The following is a 26,773-nucleotide window of genomic DNA, read 5'->3' on the forward strand; positions in this document are numbered from 1 at the left end:
TTTCTTGTTTAAAAACAAACAAATAAAGTGCCACTGTAAACAAATAACACACTGCCGTGATTCCAATAAGGGTATCAGAACTATGGCACAGATATTCCTAACAGTGATTTGTACCACATCTATTAAATTAGCCTTGCAGATATCAATCACATAGCTGCATGCCCTAAAATACTAATAATTTATGATCAGCTAGTAATGGATGATGTAAGAATGATTGGCTATATTGTATCTGCCATTTAACAAAGGGGCTACTGGTATAAAATATCCGAAATCTGAGAGCTGGGTACTCTTTTTTTTTTTCTTCTCTGCAAGGCTATGTTCAAAACAAATTCAGATTAGAAAAAAGGATGAAATGTTTCTGAATTTAATCATTGTCTAAGGACATTTGATTTCAAAATAATCCCTTCAATAATAACATCTGATTGTTTATTTTTTAAAATACAAGAAAATGCAGTGAATTTTAATCATGTAGTGATTTTGGACTCTGATACAAGAAATTGTACTCCACATAAAGTGCCAGAATGTGGTAGAAGATGATACCCAGCACTGAAGATAGGTCAGTCTACCTGTCATCTGGGGGGAGCTCATTGTAGCAGGAAATGAGGGGCACATATTAAAGGGATGGGTAGATGTTTCCCTTTCATCCAGACTCTTTCTTGTTCCACTCAGCATATTAAGGGACTGGAATTGCTGGGGTGAGTCTGGGGTCCTGGGGAAGAAGGCTGGAGCAAGCTTAGGGGCCAATGGAGAAAGGATCCAACTATGAACTTCACCTTCTATGGATCCCAAGACCTCAAGCACCAGTTAGCTTCAAGACACAGCCAGGGCCTGCTACTTCAACAGTAGACTTGGTACCATCAGGCTGAGGATGACCCCACCCCTGATAAACCTTCAGTATCTGATTTCCTGGGTTAACACCAGGTCTGGATGTTTCATTATGTAATAACAATGTTGAGTTGAATTTAAATTTTATACTGGACTTCAAGCAAGACTGGCTATCTCCCCAAAAATGAAGAAAAAATATAGAAGGCTCCACAGGGTCCTTCTACTTCCATGCTTGGGGTGGGGCACACAGTGGTGCCCTCCCTCAGTAGCTAGGCACATGACGCAGAGAGGGTCCATTAGTAATAGATTCACCCAACGGCAGTGGCAAAGTGGTGTGGCCCAACCACCATGATCCTATCTTTCTAATGGAGGAGTCGGGATGGGATTTAACAAGATTTTTCTTATCCTGGGTGAGCACATCTCCACTTTTCTGCAAATCACAGACACAGAAGTTGGGAGGTACGATCTCTGATGCTCTGGCAGCTTAATCTGTGATAGAGGGCAGAATGGTGGGACCAGAATGCGGTACAGAATCTTACTGGTTGGAGGAGAGAAGGCAGGACAGCAACTCCCAAGGGTGTAATCTATGACCTCTTTGGGGTGAAAGAAATAATCTTATTTAAAGTGCCCAATTTAAAATGGAGCACCAAAAGACTAAAATTCTGACAATAGACAATAATATATAGAGGTTTTTTTTTTTTTCATTTTCAATTATAAACCCTCAATACTAAGGCTTAAGTTTCAGTCACCTAATTGAAAATCCATACATAAACATGACAATAGAAATAGATAACATGAAGACCTCTAAAAATAAAGGCTCACTACAGTTGAGAGCATCCATCCCTCATTTGCTAACATCATAAAATGCACTGACTACCTCTTAATAGTGAACAGTAGAATTAGACACAGCAAGCTAAATATTATTGTAATTGTTTAGGATGATTGCTGGACTCCTATTGCTTTAAAAATTGAGATGCTTCCCAAGCCCCACTTGCAGGAATTTATCATACCATCCAGAGCAAAAATTTCTTACTATCCAAAAATTATGTATATACCACCTCGAGAAGAAAAGAATTTAAGGTTGCTTGCTTGGCAAATTTTTGTTTTGTTTTGTTTTAACTCATAACAGAACATTAGAAGCAGATGTTGACAAGGATTCTTTCTGTCCAGTTATTGGCAAAGCACCATTCAGCAGGTGGAAACTTGAGATCAGACTCTAATGAAATCACAACAACTTCTTATACACTGGAGAAAACTTTGCTCTCGAGTTACTTAACAGAGAAGACAATAAACAAAAGTTACGTATTTAGATAGACATGTAGATAGATAAGTGGTTAAATAGATACTATTTTTTTTGCACTGCTGACAAGTATTCAAAACTCTGGAGTAGGTGTTGGGGTAGTTGAGAAGACCTCAGTGCCTTTATCATAGTATTGAACAAGCTTTCGAAATCTTTTTAAGCCATTGAAAATAGCTGATATGGGTGGTGCATGGAAACCATGGTATAGAGTTAGAATGTCAAAGTGTCGCCATTTGTCTCTACTCCTCAAGGCACAAGGACAAGTTCCAAACTCTTCAAAGCAGAGTATATGGTATCACTAGGAGAGAGAAAGTCAAGGAGTAGAACCACTCGCCAGAGCAAAAGTGGTAGATCCTTTGGGGTGGCCACAATTTTCAAATATCGACCTTTCACCATGAGCAAGCATCTCCCCACACCATGGGTTGGGGATAGGAAGGTCTCCTGTCCTGAACACCTTGGCCATTAGGCAGAAAGGGCACATTTGGTGCCATGCTGGCTTGGCAGGCCAGCTCCTTCCTACTCTGGGCACAAGGAAGAAGGTCTAGAATGTTCCCACGAAGATCTGCAATCTGCAGACATTCTGTCATGGTGATGATAGAAGGGCAAGGATGCAAAGTCGGTAGCCCTTGATAAAAGTCAGCAGAGAAGTAAGATCCTGTGTGGACACACACCCTGTACTTCACCAGCAATGGTCTCAGAGCATTATTACGGAAAAATAGAACCCATCTCCTTTTTCTTTTCACTTTGCTATCACCCTCAGCTTCCCCAGGGAGGCATGTATTAAATATCTTATGTATAACTTATTCCAGGCCAAAAAACATCATCAAAATGGAAAGAATCCAATTAATCTTCCTTTTTTATTTTTGCTTAGAATATTCACTTTGTATTCACTGATAGTCCATTACATTCTTTTGGTAGGAAAAGATATTGCACTTCTAAAAATGCATCAGAGTGTAAGTAAGTCAAAGCTAATAAGTAGGTAGATTTCTTTCTAGAGTATATACCCTCTGAAGACCTCCTTCGGCATTTGCAGAAAAGTCTCCATGATTTCACCTCTGTTTCAGCAAACGGTTGTCGCACTGCTGCAAGCTCTTCAAACATGGAAGAAGTCATCAGTAGTCCTAAGCTTCATGAATGCAGTGTCCACAGGCTCATGATTTCATCGTGCAGATGGGCACAACAATGACAAGGATGACCGTGCACGCGGCAGCAGCGATCAGAGCCGCGATCTTGCAGACCTTGGCACGTCTGAATTCAGCTTCTTTCCGTTTTAGTAACGAATCATAGCCTGGAGTATAAATATCTTCCATCCAATATTCTAAGTTGTTCGGGTTTAAAGATTCTTGTGTCTAAAAGTGAAGAGAAGATGTTAGAAATAGGATGAATCCTTGATGTCAGGTCAAAGACATTCTGATAGTTGTCACTCCTGAAAGCACTGAAGATGTTGCTGCAGCTGGCAACTAGGTGTGACTGTCAGACACTGCTCCCCCGGCCTTGTGCCTGCCACCAAGGACTCATCCCACACATCACAGAGTGCACCAGCTCCTTTCTTACTGAAAATGCCATGTGGTTTTTGACACCGAGAAGCCCAAGGATCCTCTATCGACAAGCAAACAAAATATGGTCGGGACAGACAAAACTCTAAACTTCAAGGGCATATAACCAAGAGCAGGCTGTCCCCACTGCAAGGGGAAAAAGGAAAGTCACTGAAAAATATTCTCTACCAACAGGCTCTAGGAACAGACCTGCCTGAAGCAAGGCCATCCTGTTACTCCAAGTCTTCCATTCCTAGAAGAGCTTCTACTGAAAATCAAAGGCACCTCCAAGATAAACAGTTCAAAGAAAATGTAAAATATTTCAGTTCCAAACATTTGTCTGAGCAGGTCAGGCCAGTGCTCAAAGTCAAGTTCTAGAGACCGTCCCCAACCCACGTCTGTCTTGATAATGATCCTGGACTTGGTGCAGCTTCCCCCAAAGAGGCACCCCCCACTGACATCTGTCTCCCAGTCTCCCCAAGATTAATGAACTGTCTGCAGGAGAAATATCATATTTAACCTATATTGCTCATGAATCCTATTCCGTGTTGATGGCTATAATCTATTTCCGTGAAGAGAGGCAGTGTTCTCATTTTATGGCAAGCATTTAATAATGTGAGTGTCACATAAAAGCAACAACACATTGCAGTTCCAAGTGAGGTCACCTAAATCTCTGAAACACACACGAAATAACCATTTTAAAGATTTTTCTTGGATTGTTTAATGTTCATAAATACAGGCACATTATAATTCACACACACAGCGGATTGAAAAACAAACCTTTCAACACTTTAAAAAAAACTCAGTCGCACCATGTTGTTGATGGTATATTGATGATCCTAATGCATGCTAGTAATCTTCTGCCTGCCCTCCTGATCTGTTCTTTGCTCTCTGGCTCCTTCTTCTGTGCCCCCAGGAGACTGTCCCATATTAATACATGATGGGGGCTCCCCTGCCCTCTAGCTCCCATGTGGGTTAAGTCAGAGGCCACAGGAGGAGAAAAAGGTGGAGGTGGAGGCATTTATTCCCCAGCTCCCTCCCTCCTGGGCTGCAGTTTGGCAGCAATTCAGCTCCTACCAGCTCCAGCTCCCAGAGCTGTTGGTCTTATGGATTTCAGAAATAGTTCCCTGCCCTTGGCCTTCAGACCCAACAGTGGTAACAGCTTCTCCCGGGTGCTGGTCCTTGGGTGCTTCACCGGACCTCATTGACCTCTATCCCTGCTCACACCACTGTGGTGTCCTCTCCGGCCTCCCCTCACCCCATGGAGCATGCCATCTGTTCTCTGCGGGGTGCTGGCAGCCGGCTGCCATGTGCTCCTCAGGCTCCTCACTCTCCTGTTGCTACCCATCTTCTAGCACAGGCCCTATAGACTGGCCTACGGGCCAGATCCAACCCACCACCTGTCTTTATACAGCCCTCCAACTCAGAATGCATTTTCTATCTTGAAATGGTTGCCCAAAATCAGAAGAAGAATGTTTCACGGTAAGTGAAAATTATATGAAATGCATATCTCAATATCCAAAATTAAAGTTTGGTCAGCACACAGTCAGGTCCATTCATTGACAAATTGTAGCTGCTTTTGAGCTGCAGTGGCAGAGGTGAGCGGTTGTGATAACAACAGTAGGGCCCATGAAGCCCTAAGTATCTACTCTCTGGCCTCTGTGCTAGTACGTATTGTACAACATCACACAATGGAAAGAGAACAGGCTCCCTCCCCAGTGAGGCATAATGTTTAAACACTGTGGTTGAATTTTTCAAGTTATCTCGATGGTAGAAGGCTGTGTTAGCCACTCAGTGTACCCATTATGAAAACCAGGAACTCTCAATGTGGGAAAAGTCCTTAAAGTGTAGGTGCTCTGTCCAACCCTTTGCAAGAAATTCCTGCAACAGTGTCCCCTACTGGGATCCAGGAGCCTCTAAAGGCTGCCCTGCTCTGGCCATTAGAATGCATGTTCTTGGGCTTCGGCCAACCCCCTCCACATATACACATCTGCCCTCTGTGGACACCTGGGACAGGTCTGCTCTCCTTGGCAATAAAAGCCCTTCATTTGTTGAACAGAAACTCTAGAAGGAAGAGATAAACCCAAGATGGGTTGATTTTCCTGGAAGACTAGTCTGCCATGCTGTGAGGTGCTCATAAGGTTGGTGTGGTAGAGGCTGGACCCACAGCCATCCCTGCCTTGGCACCTTTAAGACAGGCTCAGGCCATTGCCGTTGAAACAACCTGCTCTTCTTCCAATCTTCCCAGGGCTGCTCTGAAAGGTAAACAGTCTATACAGGACACATCAGATTGTGTGCCTTGTTTCCGGCTCAGATAGAAGGAAATTGGCTTCCTTTCATAGCTATCTACGCTTTATTATGGGCTAGCATCCTGCCTGTGAAATAAACTATTTTTAATTAGTTTTTTCAATAACTGCAAGCCATAATGGCACTAAGTAGCAGAGAGGTAATACTGAGGCTCCCAGGGACGCAGGTGAGCGTCCTCAATTGTTAATTAGGCTGCCAAACACTGGAAGTAAAAACAGGTCCATTATGCCTTTGCCTACATCTGCAAGTGGGCACCGCTGGACAACAAGGGACCCGAAGAAGATTGTCCAGATGCTAAAGCTGACCTAGGACAGTACCTGCATCTCTGCAAAGCAATGAAAACAAATCAGGTGATGTCTTTGCCTCCACCAAGCTCCTGATGCTTGCTCTGCTTGGCTGCAAACACCCTTGCAAAGCACTGAACTCTTTCTTCAGCTTGTGTGACTAAACACTCTACCCTTTGCATTACATAGTGTCACCTAAAGTACTGCAACCTGAACATCTATTTTATTATTTTTTATAATTGTTTTTATACTTCTAAACATTGGCATTTTTGTTTGGGCTTCGTGGCCCACACCTGTAATTCCAGCAATTCGGGAGGCTGAGACAGGAGAAACACAGGTGCAAGGCCAGCCTCAGCAAGACCCTGTCTCAGAACTTTAAAAATTTTAAAAAGGAAAAGGACTGGAGATGTATCTCAGTGGGAAAATAACCTTGGGTTCAAAAATAAAATAATTAAATTAATTAGTTAACATTGGCACACTAAAATTGCATATAATTGGAAGGCCTGTATCTTCTCACTCCCTCTCCCTAAACTTAAAAAAAAAAAAAAAGTTTCTTAGTCTCATGCAATCATCTGACTCTTTCAAGATCATCTCCCTGGCACTGGTGAAATGTGGATTTTTCTACTGGTTTAGCCATTCACATCTCTGGGTTCTTTCTAAGCAGTGGCTCACTGTTGTTGAATATCTATAGATCGAGGTGTAGCACTCATGGCAAAGCTGCATAGAGACCCACCTGCCAGGGAATCAACTCTTGTCTGACCTGCTTGTCAGCAGGAAGATGACAGGAAAGGTACTGTCCCAAAGGCATAGGTGACATGCAGTACACATGGGGTCATAACATGCATGAAGTAAGAAGGCTGAGAAGGTACTTGGGGGATGCTCCTCTACCCACTAACCTCACTTTGAGGATCTGACCAGAGCATCCCTTTCCCATAATTACATAATTTAGGGCCCCAGATACACAAATGTCATTGCAATCAATGTTTGTGACATGAAGATCCACTACACTCTTATCAACTGAAAAATGAAATGGTGCCAAGGTAAAAGAAGAGAAAGAACGGGAGACTTATTGCTGATGGTCCAGTGTGCTTTAGACTCGTCTGACCTGGGGCAAGTTGCCACCCTTCCTGGTGCCTCTATTTCCTCATTCCTAAACTGGAGAGAGTCTTACCAACTCCTGCCTCCACTGGGCCTGGATGAGAGACTGCTGTGAGAAGCCCCAAGCGAAGATGACGGATCCCAGCCTCCTTTACCCTCCATGCTGAATCTCCCAACGCTCTCCTTTTCAGTGCCTACTTAACTCGGTGGATTTTAGCATATCATTTTCAGTTCTCACAGTGCCACCATAAGTTGGATATTATTAGGCCCATGTCATAGATAGAAGGACCAATGCTGAAGCAGGTTACACGGTGAAGGCGCCCTGGCTTAGAACCCAGTGCTGCTGGAATACAGGTCTTCTCTGCACCATGCCGCCCCTCCTGCAGCCCTCTTTGATTTAGAACAAGGCCACTGCAGGACAGTCTTGCTATATTGGCCTCTATAAGCAGCTCTTACCAAGTGCATGGTCATTCTGGATATGACGCACTCTTGGTGCTATGGCCTCGCTGCTCACAAAGCTAAGCCCACAGGTAGGGACAGTGTTTTCTTTGCTTCATGGTGATGTAGATAGAGACACAGATAGATGTGGCGTGAATGAAACTAAGGTGGAGCTGCTCACCAAAATGAAAAGTGTGGCCAAAACCCAGCCCTGCCTGTGGGTGAACAAAAAACATGCCCTCTGGCCACAATGGCATTCACAGAGCTTCTGGGGATGGCTCTTACCTGGGGCTGCTCCATATGGAAACATAATCCATAGCTTGGCTCCCATAAATATGCTTATCCCACGTGCTACATATGGAAGGAGAAATCAGCTTGTATTTCATTAAACAGTTTGGCTCAGGTCTTATGAGTCAAGATTAGAATCTGCACTTGGTCTTAAATGCATCATTAGCAAATCAGATGGCCAACAAATAAAAATAAAGCAAGCATCCCCACTGCTAAATGTTTAAAAACAACTACACAAAACAACAATCCCCCTTGTTAGAAAAAAAAAGAATCTCCTCTGCTCTCTGATTGATTAGAATTCAGAATTTCATAAGGGGGACCCAGGGAGTTGAAGGGTGAGGGAGTGGGCGGGTCTAAGCCATCCTTGACCCATTCCTGCATCTGCCTGCACACTGCAGGGCTCCCCGCGGCCCACCCGGGAACAGGAAAAGCTCACCTGCAGGTCCAGGGCTGTCAGCTTGCCCTTGTCGCCTGTGTTCCGCGTATACTCCTCGATGGTCCAAGAAGGCTGGCCCCGCTTCACCTCAGCCAGCTCCGTCAGCCGCATGTCCGTGTACAGGGGGTTGCTCTTCATGTGGGCCTTGAGTGAGGTGGGGTAGGGGTGAGGGCTGAACACCTGCTCCACCAGGAAGCCATCTTTGGGCTGCTTGGGCAGTCGGTGCTGTGGGGGGATGTCATACTGCCTGTCAGCCTGCAGAGGGGCACAGAGAATTCCAGAAAAGCAGCACAGGGGCTATCAGATCTCAGGGTGCAGCTTCTTATCACATCCAGGTAGCAACGTGTAGTTACTTAGGAACAAATAGAAAACATACCTGTATTGGGGACATTTCCTAGTAAAAGCTTCTGATTCTAATAGTATGAACACAAGCTAATTCTTCCATGCCAGGTTCTTCAATCTGATCCTAACACCATCACTGCCATATTAACACCCATTGCACAGACAGAACAATGAAGCCCAGACTCAACCACCTGCCCCAGGACACACGGCTGATATGGGTTAGACCTGGGATTGATACCTAATCAACTGGCTCCAGAGAGTCTTTGTTGACTGCTGCATAGCAATGCCTCTTCTTTCTTTTACCATTTTATAGCTGGAGTGAAAGATTCAGGTCCTCCCTTCTATGCACACTATTTGTCTCAAAAGGAAAGGCCAGGAAGAAAGCACATGTGGACTGCCTCTCTAGCAATTATCCCTGGTAGCTGGTGGTCCCTTTCAGAGGCATCTACAGGCATTCAGGATAAGAGGATAGTCAGGGCAACAGGGTGAAGGTGTGAAGGTGCCTAACACAGCTCACCATCATTTATGTCCTCAGTCCAGGAAACATATCCCTGGACTGTTCTCAGTGGACCTGTTATAATGGAGAACTTCTGATGCTCTCTATTTCTACCTTCAAGCCACAAAGATGTCATTTCCTCCAGGCAGCACTTCCTGACCCACCAAGACTTCGATAGCACCCAGGCATGTGACCTCACAGGACTGTGCGTAGACATCTCAGCCATCATTTGTCACATTGAACAATAACTGCCTGTTTATCCATCTGTCTCCACTGGACTGTGAGTTCCTTGAAGGCAGGCAATTGTTCACCTTGTAATCCTGGATCCAGCAAAATAGACACTGCGTAGAAGACAGTCCATCACTATTTGTGGAAGGGAGAGAAACCAATGGTATGGAGTTGAGTTAGCAAAGAGTGTTGTGCATATAATTAATAGAAAAAGACTGGAGTAGAGGAGTGTAGTAAGAAGTAAGAGAAAGGGAATCAGGTTAATTGTCATGAGGATGATATATCAGGTGTGACATGTGACATGTGATGAACAAATGCATGTGAGTGCATTGCCCACATGCAAGGGGACCGACTGCCCACCTATCCTCAAATCCAGCCCATCGGCTCTTGCTCAAACACAGCTAGCAATTAGCTATTCCAACCCACCAAGGCTGTTACACAGACATGAAGAGTGCAGGACAAACTCTGCTAAACCCAAACAAGGAAGTGGTGTTCCCTCTTGTTTTCTATTTCATCAAAGCCAAGACTCAGAAGAGTCTTCACTGATTTGACCTATTCTTCTAATTTCCATGACTTGACATTCATAGAGCCTCTACCACATGCAGGGCCCACACCAAGCTGAGGACTGGTGAAAATGGCAATAATGACAACCACAACAGCCACTGCAATCGTGATCACAGTTAACCAAGGACTATGTGCCCAGTGCTAAAGGTGCATTATCTCATTCCATCTTCTCATTAATATCCTGAGGTTGTAACTATAGTTATCCCCATCATGCATGTGGAATCTCAGGTCAGAGGGGTTAAGAGACTGACCCAATGCTACACAACTAGTAAGTGGTAGAACCAGAATCTGTACCTGTTGACACTCCTAAGACAGGATGTTTAACTGACCATGTCTGTTCCTACCACTGAGGAGTTTATGTTTTAACTTGGCAATCCATATATACACACACAATATGTATGTTTTAGCCTATTACATCTGAACAAAGACTAGAGATCAAAGACCACCAATAATCTAGGGAAGCTTCCAGATACCTATGAATTAAGATGTCATGAAGAGTGTGCAGGACTTATATCAGCACAGAGGAGGGGGTCAGATATTTCTGATGGAGGAATCATATGAAGAAAGTTTTGATGATAAAACAGGGCCTGGCCATTATAGATGCTCAATCAGTATTTGCTGAATGGGTGACTGGATGTGAGCATGGCATTTTTGAGGAAAAATAGGCCTCAGGATGTAACAGAACCATCTGGTGTGTGTGTGTGTGTGTATGTGTGTGTGTGTGTGTTGTACATAAAGTCCACAAAGCCTTAAAACCTAAGTTTGAGACTTTTTGCTGAAGGAAAGGGGTACCAAGAAGCAGTTGGGAATAGGAGGCACCACGCAACCAGAGAGCAGAATTTTGGAAAGTAAACACAGCAGTGGTCCATGATGTAGGACAGAAAGCAGAGAGTGGGCCCCCAAGTCCTAGGTGGGGGGTGCTAAGAGCCTGGGTTGTGTGTGGGGTAAATGGAAAGGAAGGAAGAAATGTAGGAAATACCACAAGAGAACAATGCACAGGGCCTAGCAGCTCTACTGATGTGAGTGAGGCAAAGAGAAGTCCAAGGTGAGCAGGGCCTTTTTAGCTTCGATGATTGCATGAAATGGTGACCCAATGCCCCCAGGAGGGAATCAGCAAGAAGGAACACTGGCTTTCAAGGAACACAAAAGTCTGATTTGAGACCTGTAGGTTTTGATATGTGGGCAAGTCATGTGGGGAACTGGCCTGCAGCAATTTGAGACCTGGGACCAAATTGAGAACCCAGGCCAGTTAGCACCATCCTCAGCCTAGGGATGGTGAGAGCAGGTAGAAGAAAATAGGGTCACAGAGGCAACAAAATGAAGAAGGCTTTTGTGTGAGGCACATTTCAAATGGCTCTTCCTTTACATTGTGGCTATTCCTGTTGGTCAGGTGAAGCCTGGACATTTAATGGATTGCAGGCGTGGCTAGTTCAGTTTGAATTAGCATTCCTAAGAAGTGCCTGAGCACTTCAGACCTCTAAATGGCCACTTTTCAATGCTATCCAAGACCCAGGATTCTATAAACCTGGCTTAGCTAAGAGACAAGGGCACTGGAACTAGAAGACAAGGACATGTCTGGGCATCCAGTCAGAGTAGCAGCATGGATCATCCTCTGGCCTTTCTCCAACACTATTCATGGAAAACAGATACAGAAAACTGGAGTGGTGACCAGTACTACCCAAGGCTTCTTGGGGGTCAGAAAAAATGGCTACTTAATTTTTTTCTTTCCCCCGTCTTTGGACCCTGAGAACCTCCTTAGGACCCAGTTTTCCAAGCTTTCCTTTCTTTGTAACATTTTAGAATCTCAGCCTCCTCCTCTAGCTTAGCACATGTGCATCCCACACCATCCTCACTTCCTGTCCCTGGCAATCCTGTCCTCAGGGACCTCAGCAGACTCTGTGGTCCGACCACTTACCTTGAGAAGCAGGGGAGGGAATGGAGACAAGGACAAACTGAAAATTATCACTTTGGCCAGAAATGGTTCTCTGGAACTCACTCAGAATGAACAGGAGTAGCCACAGGTGCCACTGAAACAAGTCCCTCCTTACCACAGGGAATGAGAAAAAGAAAGCATTCGAGTATATGTAACTGTGCAGATTCCAGAGCTGATGAGGTGAAGTCTGAGATCAATGTGCAAAAGCACTCATGCTCACATTGAAAGCACAGAACAATACAACTATGTAGGGAGAACCAATGGAAAAGGAAAGGGAGACACCATATTAAGAGTTGCTATTTTTGCATGGGGAACAATGAATCGTTTTCTTATTTATCTTCTTACTCAACATCTGTCTTACAATGACAGAATTCATGCTTTTGCAAAGGAACATCACACATGAAACAAAGTCCATAAAAAGGACACACATCAGCAAGCATATTTGCAAAGCATTTTCCCTGCTTGCCTGGCATGGGTCCTGCTGCTTCGAAAAGGACAGAAAGACATCCTTGGTGGCGCCTGTCTGCCCTGACACACCCCCGTTCTGTGAAAATCTGTTCTCACACCACCTGTCCAATATCCCAGCCACACTGTCTACTGCAGGCAACATCTCAGAGTGAGCTCCACCTCCCTGACTGACAATTGGCCGAACAAACAGCCTGCCTTCTTGTCCTCTCTGTTCTAATGGGCCAAGCTTGCCAAACCTGGAAGGGTAACTAGCACACAGAGATGAGGCCTTTTTCCTGCTTTATGGAATATCCCGAGCTTGGAAATACAACCAGGGCTATGATAAAGCCGGTGCCAATGATGGGAACCTAAATTTCAGTTACCTCTTTAGATTTCCGATGCCAGTCCTTATTATCTCCTGGGCCTGCCTCTTTTATCTCCTCCTCATTGAGGCCCATGCGGTTGGTGTAGGTGATGGTGCGCCAGTCTCTGGGCGAGTTGGAGATGCTGGCGATCTTGGACTCGGTGGCGCTGTTCTCCTCGGTCAGGGACCTGGAGGATGGCCTGGTGAAGAGGCTTTTTTTTAAGGCCTTGACGCGCAGGCTTTCGCTGTTGCTTCCGCTGGCATCGGAGCAGCACCAGTCCGCGTTGCTCTCCAGCTTGGGTCCATGGGAGCCACTGTGTGCACGGAACACCCGGGGAGAGGCGCTGTCATCCGAGGGAGCCTCGCTAGTCAAGGAGTTCAGATCGATCTGCACATTCACCTTCTCTGGCTGCTGCATCTTCTGATCCAGTTTATTGAGTTTGCCCAGGACCTGGGAGATTTCCTCGCGGACCCCCGACAGTGATTCCAGCTTCCGTTCAATTTCACCGATCCTGAGCACCAGTTTGCACACACTGGTCTTCAACTCTTCTTCCGAGTGGCGGATGTTTTCGGGCCGGTTGCCCTTGTCTCCCTTGCTGTTGGGGACCCCATTGGCAATTTTGGTGAGGTTGTGCTCTGGGGAACTGTCACAGTCCGACTTATGAAGCTGAGACAAGGACCCGGTGCTGTTATAGCAGGACGACTGTATCACCCCCGTAGAACCACTGATGCTCATGTCGTCGAGGAACCGGAAAATATCACTGATATCGTCACTGACGATTTCAGAGTCGTCATCGGAGTGCTTCATGTGCCTGTCGCTGTACTTGCCCGGGCCAGAGGCGCACAAGTCTTTGCATTTCTTGGGTTCTAGGACGTGCTGCTCCGTCTGAGTGCCCACGCTACTGGTGTCTGAGCTGAGCTGTCCGCTGGTGCAGCTAATACTCTTGTCTTTAAACTTCTTGATGGCTTCGTGCTTCTCCAGGTCAACAGGGGATGAGATCTCTTTAGATTTGAGCCCATTTTGTTTCACCGCGTAGCCAATGGGGAGAATCGGCTGCTGATCCTTCGGCACCAAGTAAGTGGGGCGCCTGTCTGGAGCTGAAAAATTGGGGGTCTGGCTTCCGGGATTCGGGTAGCGTAGCTTTTCCTCGGAGGGATTTCTATTGAAAAAGGACCGTTCAAAATCAGGAACTTCCTCTGTATTTAAGCTCCAGCTTTTGGCTGGCCACGGAGTCTGCTTACTGGGCCTCCCCGGACAGCGTCTGGTGTCCTGGGTTCCCATCACAGGAGTGGGTCCGAAATACGTAGATGCTTGAAGGTCATCTAGGCTTTCATGCTTTACGCGCCTTTTGTCAGGAACGGGGGAATACACCGGGTTCAGGTACTGGCTGTGGTAGGGCATCTCAAAGCTGTGATTAAAGAAGGGTGGCTTGTGGGACTCCTTTCGACTCTGATGTTCCCCATGCTCAGCCTCTGCTTTGTTGGTAGGATCAACCAAACTCGGGGACACGGTCATGAGATTGTGAAAATCCTCTTTGAAGATGTTCCTTTTCTGGACACAAGACTGAACCACGAAGGGCTCCTCATTGGAGATGAAGGTCTCCTTGATGCTCTGACTGAGGGGCAGGGAGTCCTGGTCTGAAATGGACTCATTCTCGATGTTCATGGGGAAGTAGGTCCTTTGCATCTCACAGGGCTGAGGGCTGGCCACAGAGTATGGGGCCAGAGCCTGCAGCCTGTCCAGGGAAGCAGCCCGGTTTTTCACCTCTTTGCTGACACCCAACAAGAAGTTGGGCTCCGAGGCAGGGACAAACTGCGGGCAGTCCTTGCAATCCATCTTGCGGCACTTGGATGACTGCCTGGTGGGGTAGCCCCGGCTGAAGGGCCTCTCGCTCAGCTCACAGTTCAGGGGCTCACACTCGGCAGCGTTGCAGATCTCTGTGTCAGACCTGCATGATTCAAAGGACGCCTCCTTCTTGCGGCCCTTTTGGCGACCAGTAGGCAGCTTCTCCTTAGCGGCACCCCCATTCATTTGGATCAGGTTGAATATGGTCACGATGTCTGCTGCCACCATGATTTTCTTGGATTGCTGGTTATTCACAGTGCATTTCATCTTGTCTTTGAATAATGTGGCTGGAAAATTGGGATCGAGACAAGCAGTGTAGAAGAGCACGCTTCTCAGTTTGGCAAGTTGCGACAGATCAAACCGGGCACACAGTGATTTGCACAGGTCCTGATAGGAAACGGTATTTTGCTTGCTGTCCAGTTCCTCCAAGATCTTCACCAAGAAGAGAGAAGTCTCCTGATTGGCCTCCATGATTTATAATTTTGAAACCCCACTGATGATAGGGAAGCTTCAGGTCAGTTCTACAGGGACGACATTGAAAAAGAGAGGGAGGGAAAGAAGGTTATAAACACCAGTGGGACCTTAAGTTCAGCTTGTTATGAACCACTTAAAGAAATACAAAGGAAAACATTTTAATGACTATACAGTGTATCAAGGGCTTTAAAACTATTCATAGTAATTCCCTTCCCAGGAATCTACCTTAAAGAAATGATCAGTGGCAACAATTATGCAAAAAGATGTTCACTACCAGGGTATTTACATGGTGAAAAAATAAAAAAAATCCTAAATATCCAAATAATAGGAAATATAGGAATACAACAGGTTATGATATACAATGAAATTTTACAAGCACTAAAATTACACCCTATAATGGAACATTGGTAGGAAAAGAACAAACTTCTAGTACATGCCATGACATGGATGATTCATGGAGTGAAAGAAGCCAGAGTCAAAAGGCTACATACTATATATTACTATATGATTCCATTATAATGAACTCTGGAAAATAGATCAGTGGTTGTCAGGGGCTGGATGTAAGGGGAGGGGTTGACCTTGAAGACGCACAGGGAAATTTTCCAGAATGATGGACCTGTTCTACATCTTGGTGGTGGTGGTGGTGGTTATGTGACTATATGCATTTGTCAAAACTCATGGAACTATACACTAAAAAGTGTGCATCTCACTATTTGTAAATGGTACCTTAACTTAAAAATGACATAAAACTTTGAGTGGCAAAAGAAAACTGTGGTACAATATTGAGTGAAAAAATATGGAAATAAATATGTACATAGAAAGATCTTAATGATATAAAGTTATATGTTCCTAAAAGTGACAATGAAAGTGCATTTAAATGTTAATAGTCATTAAGTTTGAATTTTAAATATAGACTTTTTTTCCTAAATTAGTAATCTCTTTTCCCCAATACTTTATCATGCAAATTTTCAAACATGCAGCAAAGTTGAAAGAGTTTTATAGTGTACACTCATATACCCACCATCTGGATTCTACAATTAACATTTTAATATATTTGCTTGATCACATATCTACCCATCTATCCATCATCAAGCCACCTTATTTTTTATGTACTTTAAAGCAAATTGCAGACATCTGTACATTTCCCCCTAAATACTTTGTCATGCACATCATTACCTCAAGTTCAGTAACTGTTTAGTTTTCCTTTGCATATAAAATTTACATACAATGAAGATCACAAATCATCAAGTATGCATCAGTTGAAGTTTTGACAGATATGCCTGTGCACTAACCAACACCTCCAGAAAGAAGATATAAAATGTTCTTATTACTCCAAAAAGGTTCCCTCATACCCTTTCCTGTTCAGTCACTGTTCATTATTTATAGGTGATATGTTATTTGTTCCTTGTAATTCCCCATCCTTTCTAAAATTCTTACAATATACACATATTATTTTGCAGTTGCCAAACAATAACGAACCTTACTTTGGAATGGAATGGAAAAGCCATATTAACTGATGTGGGATGAGAAAATTAAAAACATCAAACCAAACGTTTAACAAAATTTCATAGGAGAAGGTGAAATTCCTCATTTATAAACATGGACACAGCTTTTGCAATTCCTGAGGACACAATGAATTACATAATGCATTATTTCCCTGATCCACACTACTTAGACAAGGTGATTTGATAATCGATTTATTGATTTTAAAGCTGACCCAGTCTGTGGGGCCCAGCCCATTTTCTAGGGGAAGAGTGCATTTTCTTCAGATTAAATTTTAGCAGCTTGAGGCAATGGGCTCTCTCTCCACCCCAAGGGCAGCTCCTCTAAACAGGCTTTTATAAACATTAGCTTGGTCTCACTCATGAATGTTGAGGGATATGCATAGATCTGTGGCTTACATTTTCCAGTATAGAAAAAGGAATGAAACCCAGACAAGTTCTGTTCCTGCCCAGAATAAGTCACTGGGAATCCCACTTCTCCCACTCAGTGCCTCTGCCCTGCCCAGCCTTCAACTGCATCTTATTAAAGCATTCTGTGTCAGGATGTTCTGGCTTGCTAAAGGTGGGGACAACCTGTAATGCTTGAATTTCAAGTAAATAAATGGATTTAGATATCAGAGCAGAGGACAAATGAATGCAATTTAGGGAACAGCAACAGCAACACATGCATATCATATTTTATGGTTGTGGTCATACAAAGCACTTTCCTAGCTACATTTTTCTTTAATCCCTGTAACTACCTTCAGAAGCCTCTTCATTTTTGCTATTACTTTTTGACAGATGAGGAAACAGGCTTCAGGAACTTAAGGGTCTGGTAGCATCTGGAAGCAACAAGATCTAAAGCCAGGGCTGTCAGCTAGCTCCATGCCCCGCCCCATCATGTGCCTCCCAAGAAAGCCCAGGACTTTGTCATCTCAAATTTCATGCCTACTTTGCATGTCTATAAAGAATTATTGATCCCAGATTAAAAAAAAAAAAAAACTACTTGGGGGCTGGGGTGTAGCTCAGTGGTAGAGCGCTTGCCTCACACACGTGAGGGCCTGGGTTGGATCCTCAATACCACATAAAAATAAATAAATAAATATAAAGATATTGTGTCCATCTACAACTAAAAAAAATATTTTAAAAAAATTTAAAAAGAACTATTTTAAGAAACCAAGGCTCAATGTCTCCTGAAGTGAATGATGGAAATACAAACACTGTATGAGGCCTAAGTTACTTTTGTCAAAGTTGAAGGTAAAGAGGGGACAGGAAAGATGGTGGAATGAGATGGACATCATTACCCTAGGTACACGTATTACTACACATATGGTGCGACGCTGCATGGTGTACAACCAAAGAAATGAAAAGTTCTGCTGCAATTGTGCACAATGAATCAAAATGCATTCTGCTGTCATATATACCTAATAAAAATAAATTAATTAATTAATTTTAAAAAGTGAAGGTAAGGAATCTATGGATGAAAACAGGTACATGGACACAGGTACTGTGTAGGTGCACATGATGTGGTCCACCATCAGAGAAACTCCACACAGACCTGCTACACTATACCAATATATGCAGGGAGGAATAGGAGCAAAGAAAGAATGCATTGAAAAATAAGCTTCCAGGTTCTCTAGCAGAATAATAGACTCAGCCTGCAGCAGGCAGCCATGGGCGGGGCTACCTCATTTAACCACACAAACAACTCTCTGCAGATGAGGAAATTGAAGAACTGGGTGATCCAGAGGCCAACACTGGATCAGGGACCTGAGGTCTTCTGGTACTGTTTGAAGAGTACAAGGCTCAACCTTATACCAAGGGTCGGTAAAGTGTCCACCACTGAGGGACAGTAGTGAATGGGGGAGGCCCCTTTGGACTGACCTACTATGTGAGATCAGCTTCGGAAAATGACTCCGTTGTATACAAAGAGCAAGACACACTTGCCTAAAACACAAATTTGGCCTCTCCATTATTACATTTTTGACTTCTTGAATCACATGCTTCCAGGGACCCTCAATAGACCCGTGAGTTACTGCCTGTGTCTGGATTATGCACCACCTCAGAGGGAAAATAACAAGTTGGCTGTGGGACTCATTATCCAGCTTTTTATTAAATAAGAAGAAAGCTCATGATCTGATTCCATGGGGAAATTTTGAAAGTGGCTCAACACACAATACTCCAAGCCCAGCCTGCCTTCCCCCCATGGTCTTTAGCACCCGCCCCATGCACTGGTCTCAGGTCTTCTTGAAGGTTCTGTAAGCATTCAGCCCCACAGAACCTTTTCTGTGCATCCAGTATGGGTATGGCAGTATGCTAGGCACAGCTTAAAAAAGGTAAGGGAGCTGCCCTCACAGAGCTCAAGATCTCAGAGAAGAAAACAATTTTTATGATCAGGGCTGGATGGAGCCCAGCCTGAGTCCTTTGTTTTATGGATAAGAAAAGTGGGGCCAAGAAAGAGACATGGCTTTTTAAAGGCACATGTGGGATTAGTGGCAGAATGGGTCTTAGCAGCCAGGTCTTCTGTCACCTATGCTATTTTCTCAAATGGTCATGCAAAATGCCAGAGTTCACTGTTGAGGACCAGAGGAGTTTAAACAAGGGGACAGGACCCCAGGTGGGGATGATGGAGTCCAGCCCTGGGGGAAAGGAAAGGTGCCATCTACAATGACCTCAAAGCTGAAGAGGAGGTGAATGTTTGAGGGTACAGGGTATGTTCCAGGCAGGAGGCTGAAGGTGCAAGGGAGCAGGGTGGAGTCTGTGTGTTTGGTCAGAATGGAGAGAGGGAGGTGGAGCTGGACACATGAATGGCATTTAGATAGGGCTTGCTACGATCTGATTGTGTCCCCTCCAAAATTCAGGGGTTACCAATGTGACAGTATTAGGAGGTGAGCTATGAAGAGGTAACTAGACCATAAGGGCTCCTCGCTCATGGGAGGGACTGAGGCCCTTATCAAAGGATTCATGCAGCATAAGGCTTGCTAGCTCTTCCACTATCTGTCACATGAGGGTGCAGTGAAAAAGCCCTCTCCAGATAGAAGAAGCGGGTGCCTTGATAGTGGGCTTCTAGTTTCCAGAACTATGAGGAATAAACTTTTTTGTTGTTTATAAATGATCCAGTCTCAGGTATTCTGTTATATCAGCACAAATAGAGTAATGAATTCTGAGAGAGGAGTTTGGACTCAATTCTATAGGCAACTGGAGTCAGGGCAGGGGTCTGGGTGAAGCAACCCAGCCTACAGGATATACCGACTGGGATTCACATTATCTTTTCGTTTTCTAAACCTCTGCACATGCACAGCCAAGGTGAGAAATTCAGGACGGTCTAACTCCTGAGCCATGGGTATTTCCACAAACAATGGTCTGTAGCTTTGGGAAGGGCAGGAGTTAAATGTTTTCCCATTATCCTGGGGCACCTTTCTCATTTCTCATGCCACATTCCCACGATGATAAATGGTGTTGCTGTCCAGCCTACAAGGCTAAAATGAATGTCCACCCTTTCACCACCTTATGCATTTTTAATTGCTCAAACTGTTGACATTTGATGTTAAAGAAGAAGAAAGAGATGATCTGGGGATATAATTTGTAGGATTGCCGTTTGAATCTTTGGACAAACATAAGCTCCCTGAATTTCATTTCTATCAACTCCCTTAAAGCTTTAATCTTCCTTTCTGACCACTAACAACCCAGAAATCTGATGACAATGAATGATATAAACCTTGAACTGGATCAGCAAGACTTGGTTATGGAGTATTCTTAATAAAGCTCACCCATATGCCATAATGCATTGATCTTTCAAAAACCAAAATTAAGTGCTGAGATGTAACGTGGCCATAATGTTCTGACTTCATGTTAGCACAGTGAGGGAGAATTTCTCTGTAGCATTTATATGATTTCTGGAGTGGTTGTCCTGCTTATTGTTCTGAATTTTGTGGTCTTTATTTCCAGGATGGGGAATGTTACTGTGATTTAATGAAACTATGGATTCAGTGAAACTGTAAAAGTTTGGTATCCATCTAGGAATCTGAACTGGTAACCTAGAATTTCTACATTCTTTATTCTTTATGTCATCTCAAATAAAATCTCATACTAGGGGCTGGGGATGTGGCTCAAGCGGTAGCGCGCTTGCCTGACATGCGTGCGGCCCGGGTTCGATCCTCAGCACCACATACAAAGATGTTGTGTCCGCCGAAAACTAAAAAGTAAATATTAAAATTCTCTCTCTCTCTCTTTCTCTCTCTCTTAAAAAAGAAAAAGAAAATGTGTGTGGGGGAGGGACACCCATTACAAACACCTAGAAATGCTGGATAGAGTGCTTTTTGCCCCCCTTAACATGCATAGCTAAGGTTGCAAGAGGGCAAAATAAATGTCCAGGTGTCAAAAACAGGGAAAGGATAAGAAATCACAAAAGTAGGCAGGAGAACTGATATTGAGCTTCCCTGGAGGGAAAGGGAAAGTCTTACTAAGGAGAAGGAGAAGAATCCCCTCTCCATGAGAAGGAGGGTGGGAACACAGATTCTGCATAAAGTTGGGACCCTTGAAGCACTACTCCCTGATTCTAATTGAAAGAATGAAATAGAAGAAAATCTGCTTATTAGTTCCAGAAACAAGGACACTCCTCAGCTTCTGCCTGGGCTCTATAGTCAATAAAAAAGTTACTCCTTAGAAATATAAAGCAAGGGCAATGTCTTAAATATGTCAGGGCCCACAGTTTTGTTGTCACAGGGTAAGAAATTAATATAAAAATTGGTTCCATTCTAATAATATCTGTGGGTGCAAGAAGAAACAAGTGCTGTACTGCTGTGGAAAGTCTATGTGAGAGAGGAAAAATAAAAGCCCTACACTAAAGTTGAATTATCTTTCTAGAAATAACAACACACAAGAGAAAATGCCCCACAATGAGTAAGAATTCAGAAGACACAAAATAACCAGAAGGATTAGAAGTTTAAGAATTTCACAAAAGAGAACCACAATCTAAAAAATGCTATGAAGATGTTTAAAATAAGTAAAGACATAAGTAGTAAGTCTAAATAAGACCCTGGAAAAAAAACAACAACATAGATTTGGAAAGGAACTAGATAGTTCTTGTAAAAAAAACGATGATCGAAGTAAAAAACAGAAGGCACAGATTCAATAACAGATTTAAGTGCAGAAAATAATAGTGAACTGAGAGAGAGATTTAAGGGAATTCAGCAGAATCCAGCACACAAAGATAAATGATATGAAATCAGGGTTAGGAGACATAAGCACAAAAGAAGTTTCCTCAAATGTCTGATAGGAATTCCAGGAAAGATAAAAGAGAATAACAGAAAGACAATGATCAAAAAGATAATGTCTAAGAATGTTCCAGAATGAACCTTCAAATTCAAGGTGCAACATGAGCTATTAAGACATATAAAAATGAACTCACCCTTAGACATCTAAACACATCATATGAAAACTGAAGAATTCCAGAAACTAAAAGAAAACTTTGCCCAAAAATGTGTACTTGGAAAAGATATTCCTTAAAGAATGAAAATAAAGAAAAGTAAACAAACATAGGGATAAACATCTTTATAGTGCTAAAGGAAAGTAACATATACTTCATTATTCTATTACCAGATAAAATGTTTCTCAGGAATAAAAGTTGAACTTTTTTCAGGTATAGAGGTGATTTCTCATATTCCCTACCATAAAAGCTATAAATTAGCCTGTTCAAAGAGAAAGTGAATCCAGAGAAAAGAAACTGGTACACATATAGTTAATTTTTATCATGTGTCAACTGTGTAAAACTACTGATGACTAATTTTGCAGGTAAAATAGGAGAGGAAGTGATGAGGATCAAATTGTTTTTATGAAATGCCTTGTATTATCTGGAGAAGGAAAGAGATGTTAAATAAATTCAGCTAATACATCAATTAAAATGTATGTTGGGAAAAAGTATGGGAAACCCCAAGAACAGGAAGAAATTGTTGGACTTCTAAACCAGCATAGATAAAACAGGGGAATAAATAAGAGCCACTCATCTAGGACAGAGTAGGAAAGAAGAGAAATAAAAGCAAAGACAAAGTAGGACCAATAAAAATCAATAAGATGACAGAGTGTTTCCAAGTACATTTTATGACAATAGATGAAAACTCTATAAACTTATCAGTTAAAAACAACGACTTCCAAACTAGAATTTTAAAAATTACAACAAAATGCAGCCAAACACTCCTATAAGAGGTATACATAGCAATTAGAAAAATGCAAATCAAAACTAAGATTTCATCTCACTCCAGTCAGAATGGCAGCTGTTAAGAATACAAACAACAGTAAGTGTTGGCAAGGATGTGGGGAGAAAAGGCACACTCATACATTGCTGGTGGGACTGCAAATTGGTACAACCAATATGGAAAGCAGTATGGAGAATCTTTGGAAAACTTGCAATGGAACCACCATTTGACCCAGCTGTCCCTCTCCTCAGTCTATACCCAAAGACTTAAAAACAGCATACTACAGGGACACAGCCACATCAATGTTTATAGCAGCACAATTCACAATAGCTAAACTGTAGAACCAACCTAGATGCCCTTCAGTAGATACATGGATAAAAAAAATGTGGTATATATACACAATGGAATATTGTTCAGCATTAAAAGAAAATAAAATCATGGCATTTTGCAGGTTAATACATGGAGCTGGAGAATATAATGCTAAGTGAAATTAGCCAATCCCAAAAAAACAAATGCTGAATGATTTCTCTAATTTAAGTCTGCTGGTTCATAATATGCTGCGGTGGGTTAGGGGAAGGATTAAATAAACTCTAGATAGAGCAAAAGGGAAAAGGGGAAGGAGGGGAAGGGAGGGGGCATAGGGTGATGGTCATCATTACCTTAAGTACATGTATGAAGACACGAAGGATGTGACTCTACTTTGTGTACAACCAGAGATATGAAAAATTGTGCTCTATATGTGTAATATGAACTGTAATGCATTCTGGTGTCATATATAACAAATTAAAATTTAGAAGTTCAAAAAAATAAAAAAAAATTAAATAAAGTATAATAAAGATATTGTGTCCATCTTAAAAAAAAAAACACTATCACATAAACAGTGAAAGTAAAGTAAAAAGATGAAATGAGATATATCAGTCAAAACCAAATAAGAACCAGGCATGGTGGCACATGCCTGTAATACTAGCAGCTCAAGAGGCTGAGGCACGAGGATCCCAAGTTCAAAGCCAGCCTCAGCAACTCAGTGGGGCTCTAAGCAACTTAGAGAGACCCTGTCTCCAAATAAATAAATTTTTTTTAGAAAACAGCTGGGGATGTGGCTCCGTGGTTAAGTGCCCCTGGGTTCAATCCTTGGTTCAAAAATAAATAAGAAAACATTTAGTATTTGTTGTAGATAGAATGGCACAGCAGTTAAAAGTCACAGGCTCTGTTTGGATCCAAGCTCTCCCACCCTTAAGGTATGTGACAAGAGCATGTTATCCGTTGCTGTGAACTTCACAGTTTCCTTATCTTCAAAATGGGGGTGGTAATAGCATTTATTTTAATTAGTTATTTTATATAAAGTACAGTGCTTAGTATACAGTAAGTACTAAGGGTGAGCTATAACTATTGTTATAGTAACATAAATTTTAAAAGATTTTAAGGTTAAAAAAAAGTATTAGGGACACAGAGAATTATTACAAAAATGATAAAAGGAAGAATTCACCAGGAAAATAAAACAATTCTGTACCTGTAGGCACTCATATAGCCTTAAAAATATTTGAAGCAAAAATTGACAAAATGTATAGGAAACATATCAAACTTATAATCATATTTAGAGACTTTAACATACCTTTGTCAAAAAAAATGAAGGATCAAGCAAAGAAAAAATATTGTGTGTGGTAAAATATTAGAATACCACCATTAACAAATTTGTTCTATCACACATAGAGAACACTGGAACCCCCTCCCCCAAATAAAGTTCTTCTTTTAAATGGCCATCGGTAGAGTTGAGCAAGCAGATTGGGGGAGGGAGGAGGGAAAGTACTGAGAGAATGAGATGGATCAAATTATGTATGTGCATGTATAAATATGGCATAATGAATTCCACTATTATGTATAATTATAATGCACCAATAAAAATTAAATACAAACAAGTTACTAAATTTACAATTTCCTACTTATACATTCCTGGAACATGAGTAATTTTCATTTTTGAAATTGATGTTCATTAAAATTCAAATGAAAAACTCCTAAAAATGTAAAGTAAATTGCCTTATTGTACAGGAAGAACTAAAGTTATTTCTTTATTTTATTTTATTTTATTAGTTGTTCAAAACATTACAAAGTTCTTGACATATCATATTTCATACATTTGATTCAAGCAGATTATGAACTCCCATTTTTACCCTATATACATATTGCAGATTCACATCGGTTACACATCCACTTTTTTACCTACTGCCATACTAGTGTCTGTTGTATTCTGCTGTCTTTCCTATCCTCTACTATCCCCCCTCCCCTCCCCTCCCCTCCCCTCTCCTCCTCTCCCTTCCCATCTTCTCTCCCTACCCCATCTACTGTAATTCATTTCTCTCTCTTGTTTTTTTCCCCTTTCCCCTCACTTCCTCTTATATGTAATTTTGTATAACAATTAGGGTCTCCTTCCTTTACCATGCAATTTCCCTTCTCTCTCTCTCTTTCCCTCCCCCCTCTCATCCCTGTTTAGTGGTGATCTTCTTCTCATGCTCTTCCTCTCTATTCTGTTCTTAGTTGCTCTCCTTATATCAAAGAAGACATTTGGCATTTATTTTTTAGGGATTGGCTAGCTTCACTTAGCATAATCTGCTCTAGTGCCATCCATTTCCCTGCAAATTCCATGATTTTGTCATTTTTTAGTGCAGAGCAATACTCCATTGTGTATAAAGTTGGCCACATATTTTGAACCAAAAATGTTTCAAAAAATACCAGTGAATTCTCTCATCCTGTAGAGAATTTTTTACAATAAAGCAGTGAAATTAACAAATGTATACCCAAAAACATCTCCTAAGCACATAGGTGTAAATAATCTATAGGTCGAAAAAGAAATCAAGGTAGAAATTAGAATAAAATTATCATTAAATGCAATGAAAATACTGTGTATCAAAACTTGTGAGGCATATCTAAAGCTGTCCTTATGGAAGATTTATAGTGACAAATACAAATATTGGATTAAAAGTTTGAAAAGCAATGAGCCAAGTATGCCATTCTACAATTTGGGGGGGGGGGGGCGGAAATCAGCATAGTAAATACAAAGAAAAGTAGAAGAAATAAATAAGAACAAAAAAAAAACAGTTAAGTAGGAAACAAACATTACCATCCTCAAAACCTAAATAAACTAGTTTCTTTGAAATGACAAATGAAATTAGAAAACCCCTGGCAATAACGATGAAAAAAAAAAGAGAGAGACAGGAATAAACAATAACAACGCTGAAACAGGTAATGTTTAAGGAAAACTTACTATGTTCTAAGTACTTTATTAACTTATTTAATCTTTATAAAATAGGAACTAAAATGATCCTAATTTATGGTTGAGTTCACTCCAGCAGGTGAGTCACAGAGCTAGTACGTGGGTAAACTAGACCCAAACTATATAGCCCAAGTTCAGAGTCCACAGCATCACGTGCTACAGCCCTTCGCAAAATCAAGAATGAAAAATGGAACAAAAGTCACAGATTCAAAACACAGGTTTTGTTTGAAAGTTTAATAACACCAAGTATTGGTGGAGATACAAGCAGATTTTTTCATATACTTCTGATGGAAGAGGACATTGGGAGAATCACTTAGGAGAGTAATCCAGCAATATGAATAATTCAAGCTAAGCCAATCATACTGTCCCCCAAATCCACTTTAGGTATTTTCCCCTGATAAACACTCTCATGGGTCATGAACTTGGGCTTGCTCATGCCATTGATATTTTAAGGCAACTAATATGAATGAATTCATTTAGAATAAATTTGAGGATAAACCCCCCAAATATAAAAACGTATGGATAAAGGAAGTTGCAAATGAATCCACCACATCAATAATGTAACTTGAAATAAAAGAAACATTGTTTAGTGGTATATGTGTTAAAAAGAACGTATTAAAAACAT

At 42.1% G+C, this 26,773-nt stretch overlaps 1 protein-coding gene across 1 annotated transcript in view; it reads right to left on the minus strand.

Annotated features, from left to right (window-relative positions):
* Positions 1-251: 251 nt before the first annotated feature.
* Minar1 (membrane integral NOTCH2 associated receptor 1) overlaps positions 252-26,773 on the minus strand; it is a 37,348-nt gene continuing 10,826 nt past the window's right edge. Inside the window, exons 2-4 of the mRNA XM_046428133.2 lie at positions 12,905-15,252; positions 8,512-8,766; positions 252-3,474 (exon numbers count right to left, since the gene is read on the minus strand). Coding sequence (XP_046284089.1) covers positions 3,277-3,474; positions 8,512-8,766; positions 12,905-15,202 — 2,751 coding nt within the window. The 5' untranslated portion in view covers positions 15,203-15,252 and the 3' untranslated portion in view covers positions 252-3,276. The remainder of the gene's footprint in view (positions 3,475-8,511; positions 8,767-12,904; positions 15,253-26,773) is intronic.

This window comes from Marmota monax, unplaced genomic scaffold (assembly GCF_021218885.2).
Source record: "Marmota monax isolate L192 unplaced genomic scaffold, Marmota_monax_Labrador192_F-V1.1 WCK01_AAM20220418_F8-fsc00111, whole genome shotgun sequence".
Lineage (NCBI taxonomy): Eukaryota > Metazoa > Chordata > Mammalia > Rodentia > Sciuridae > Marmota > Marmota monax.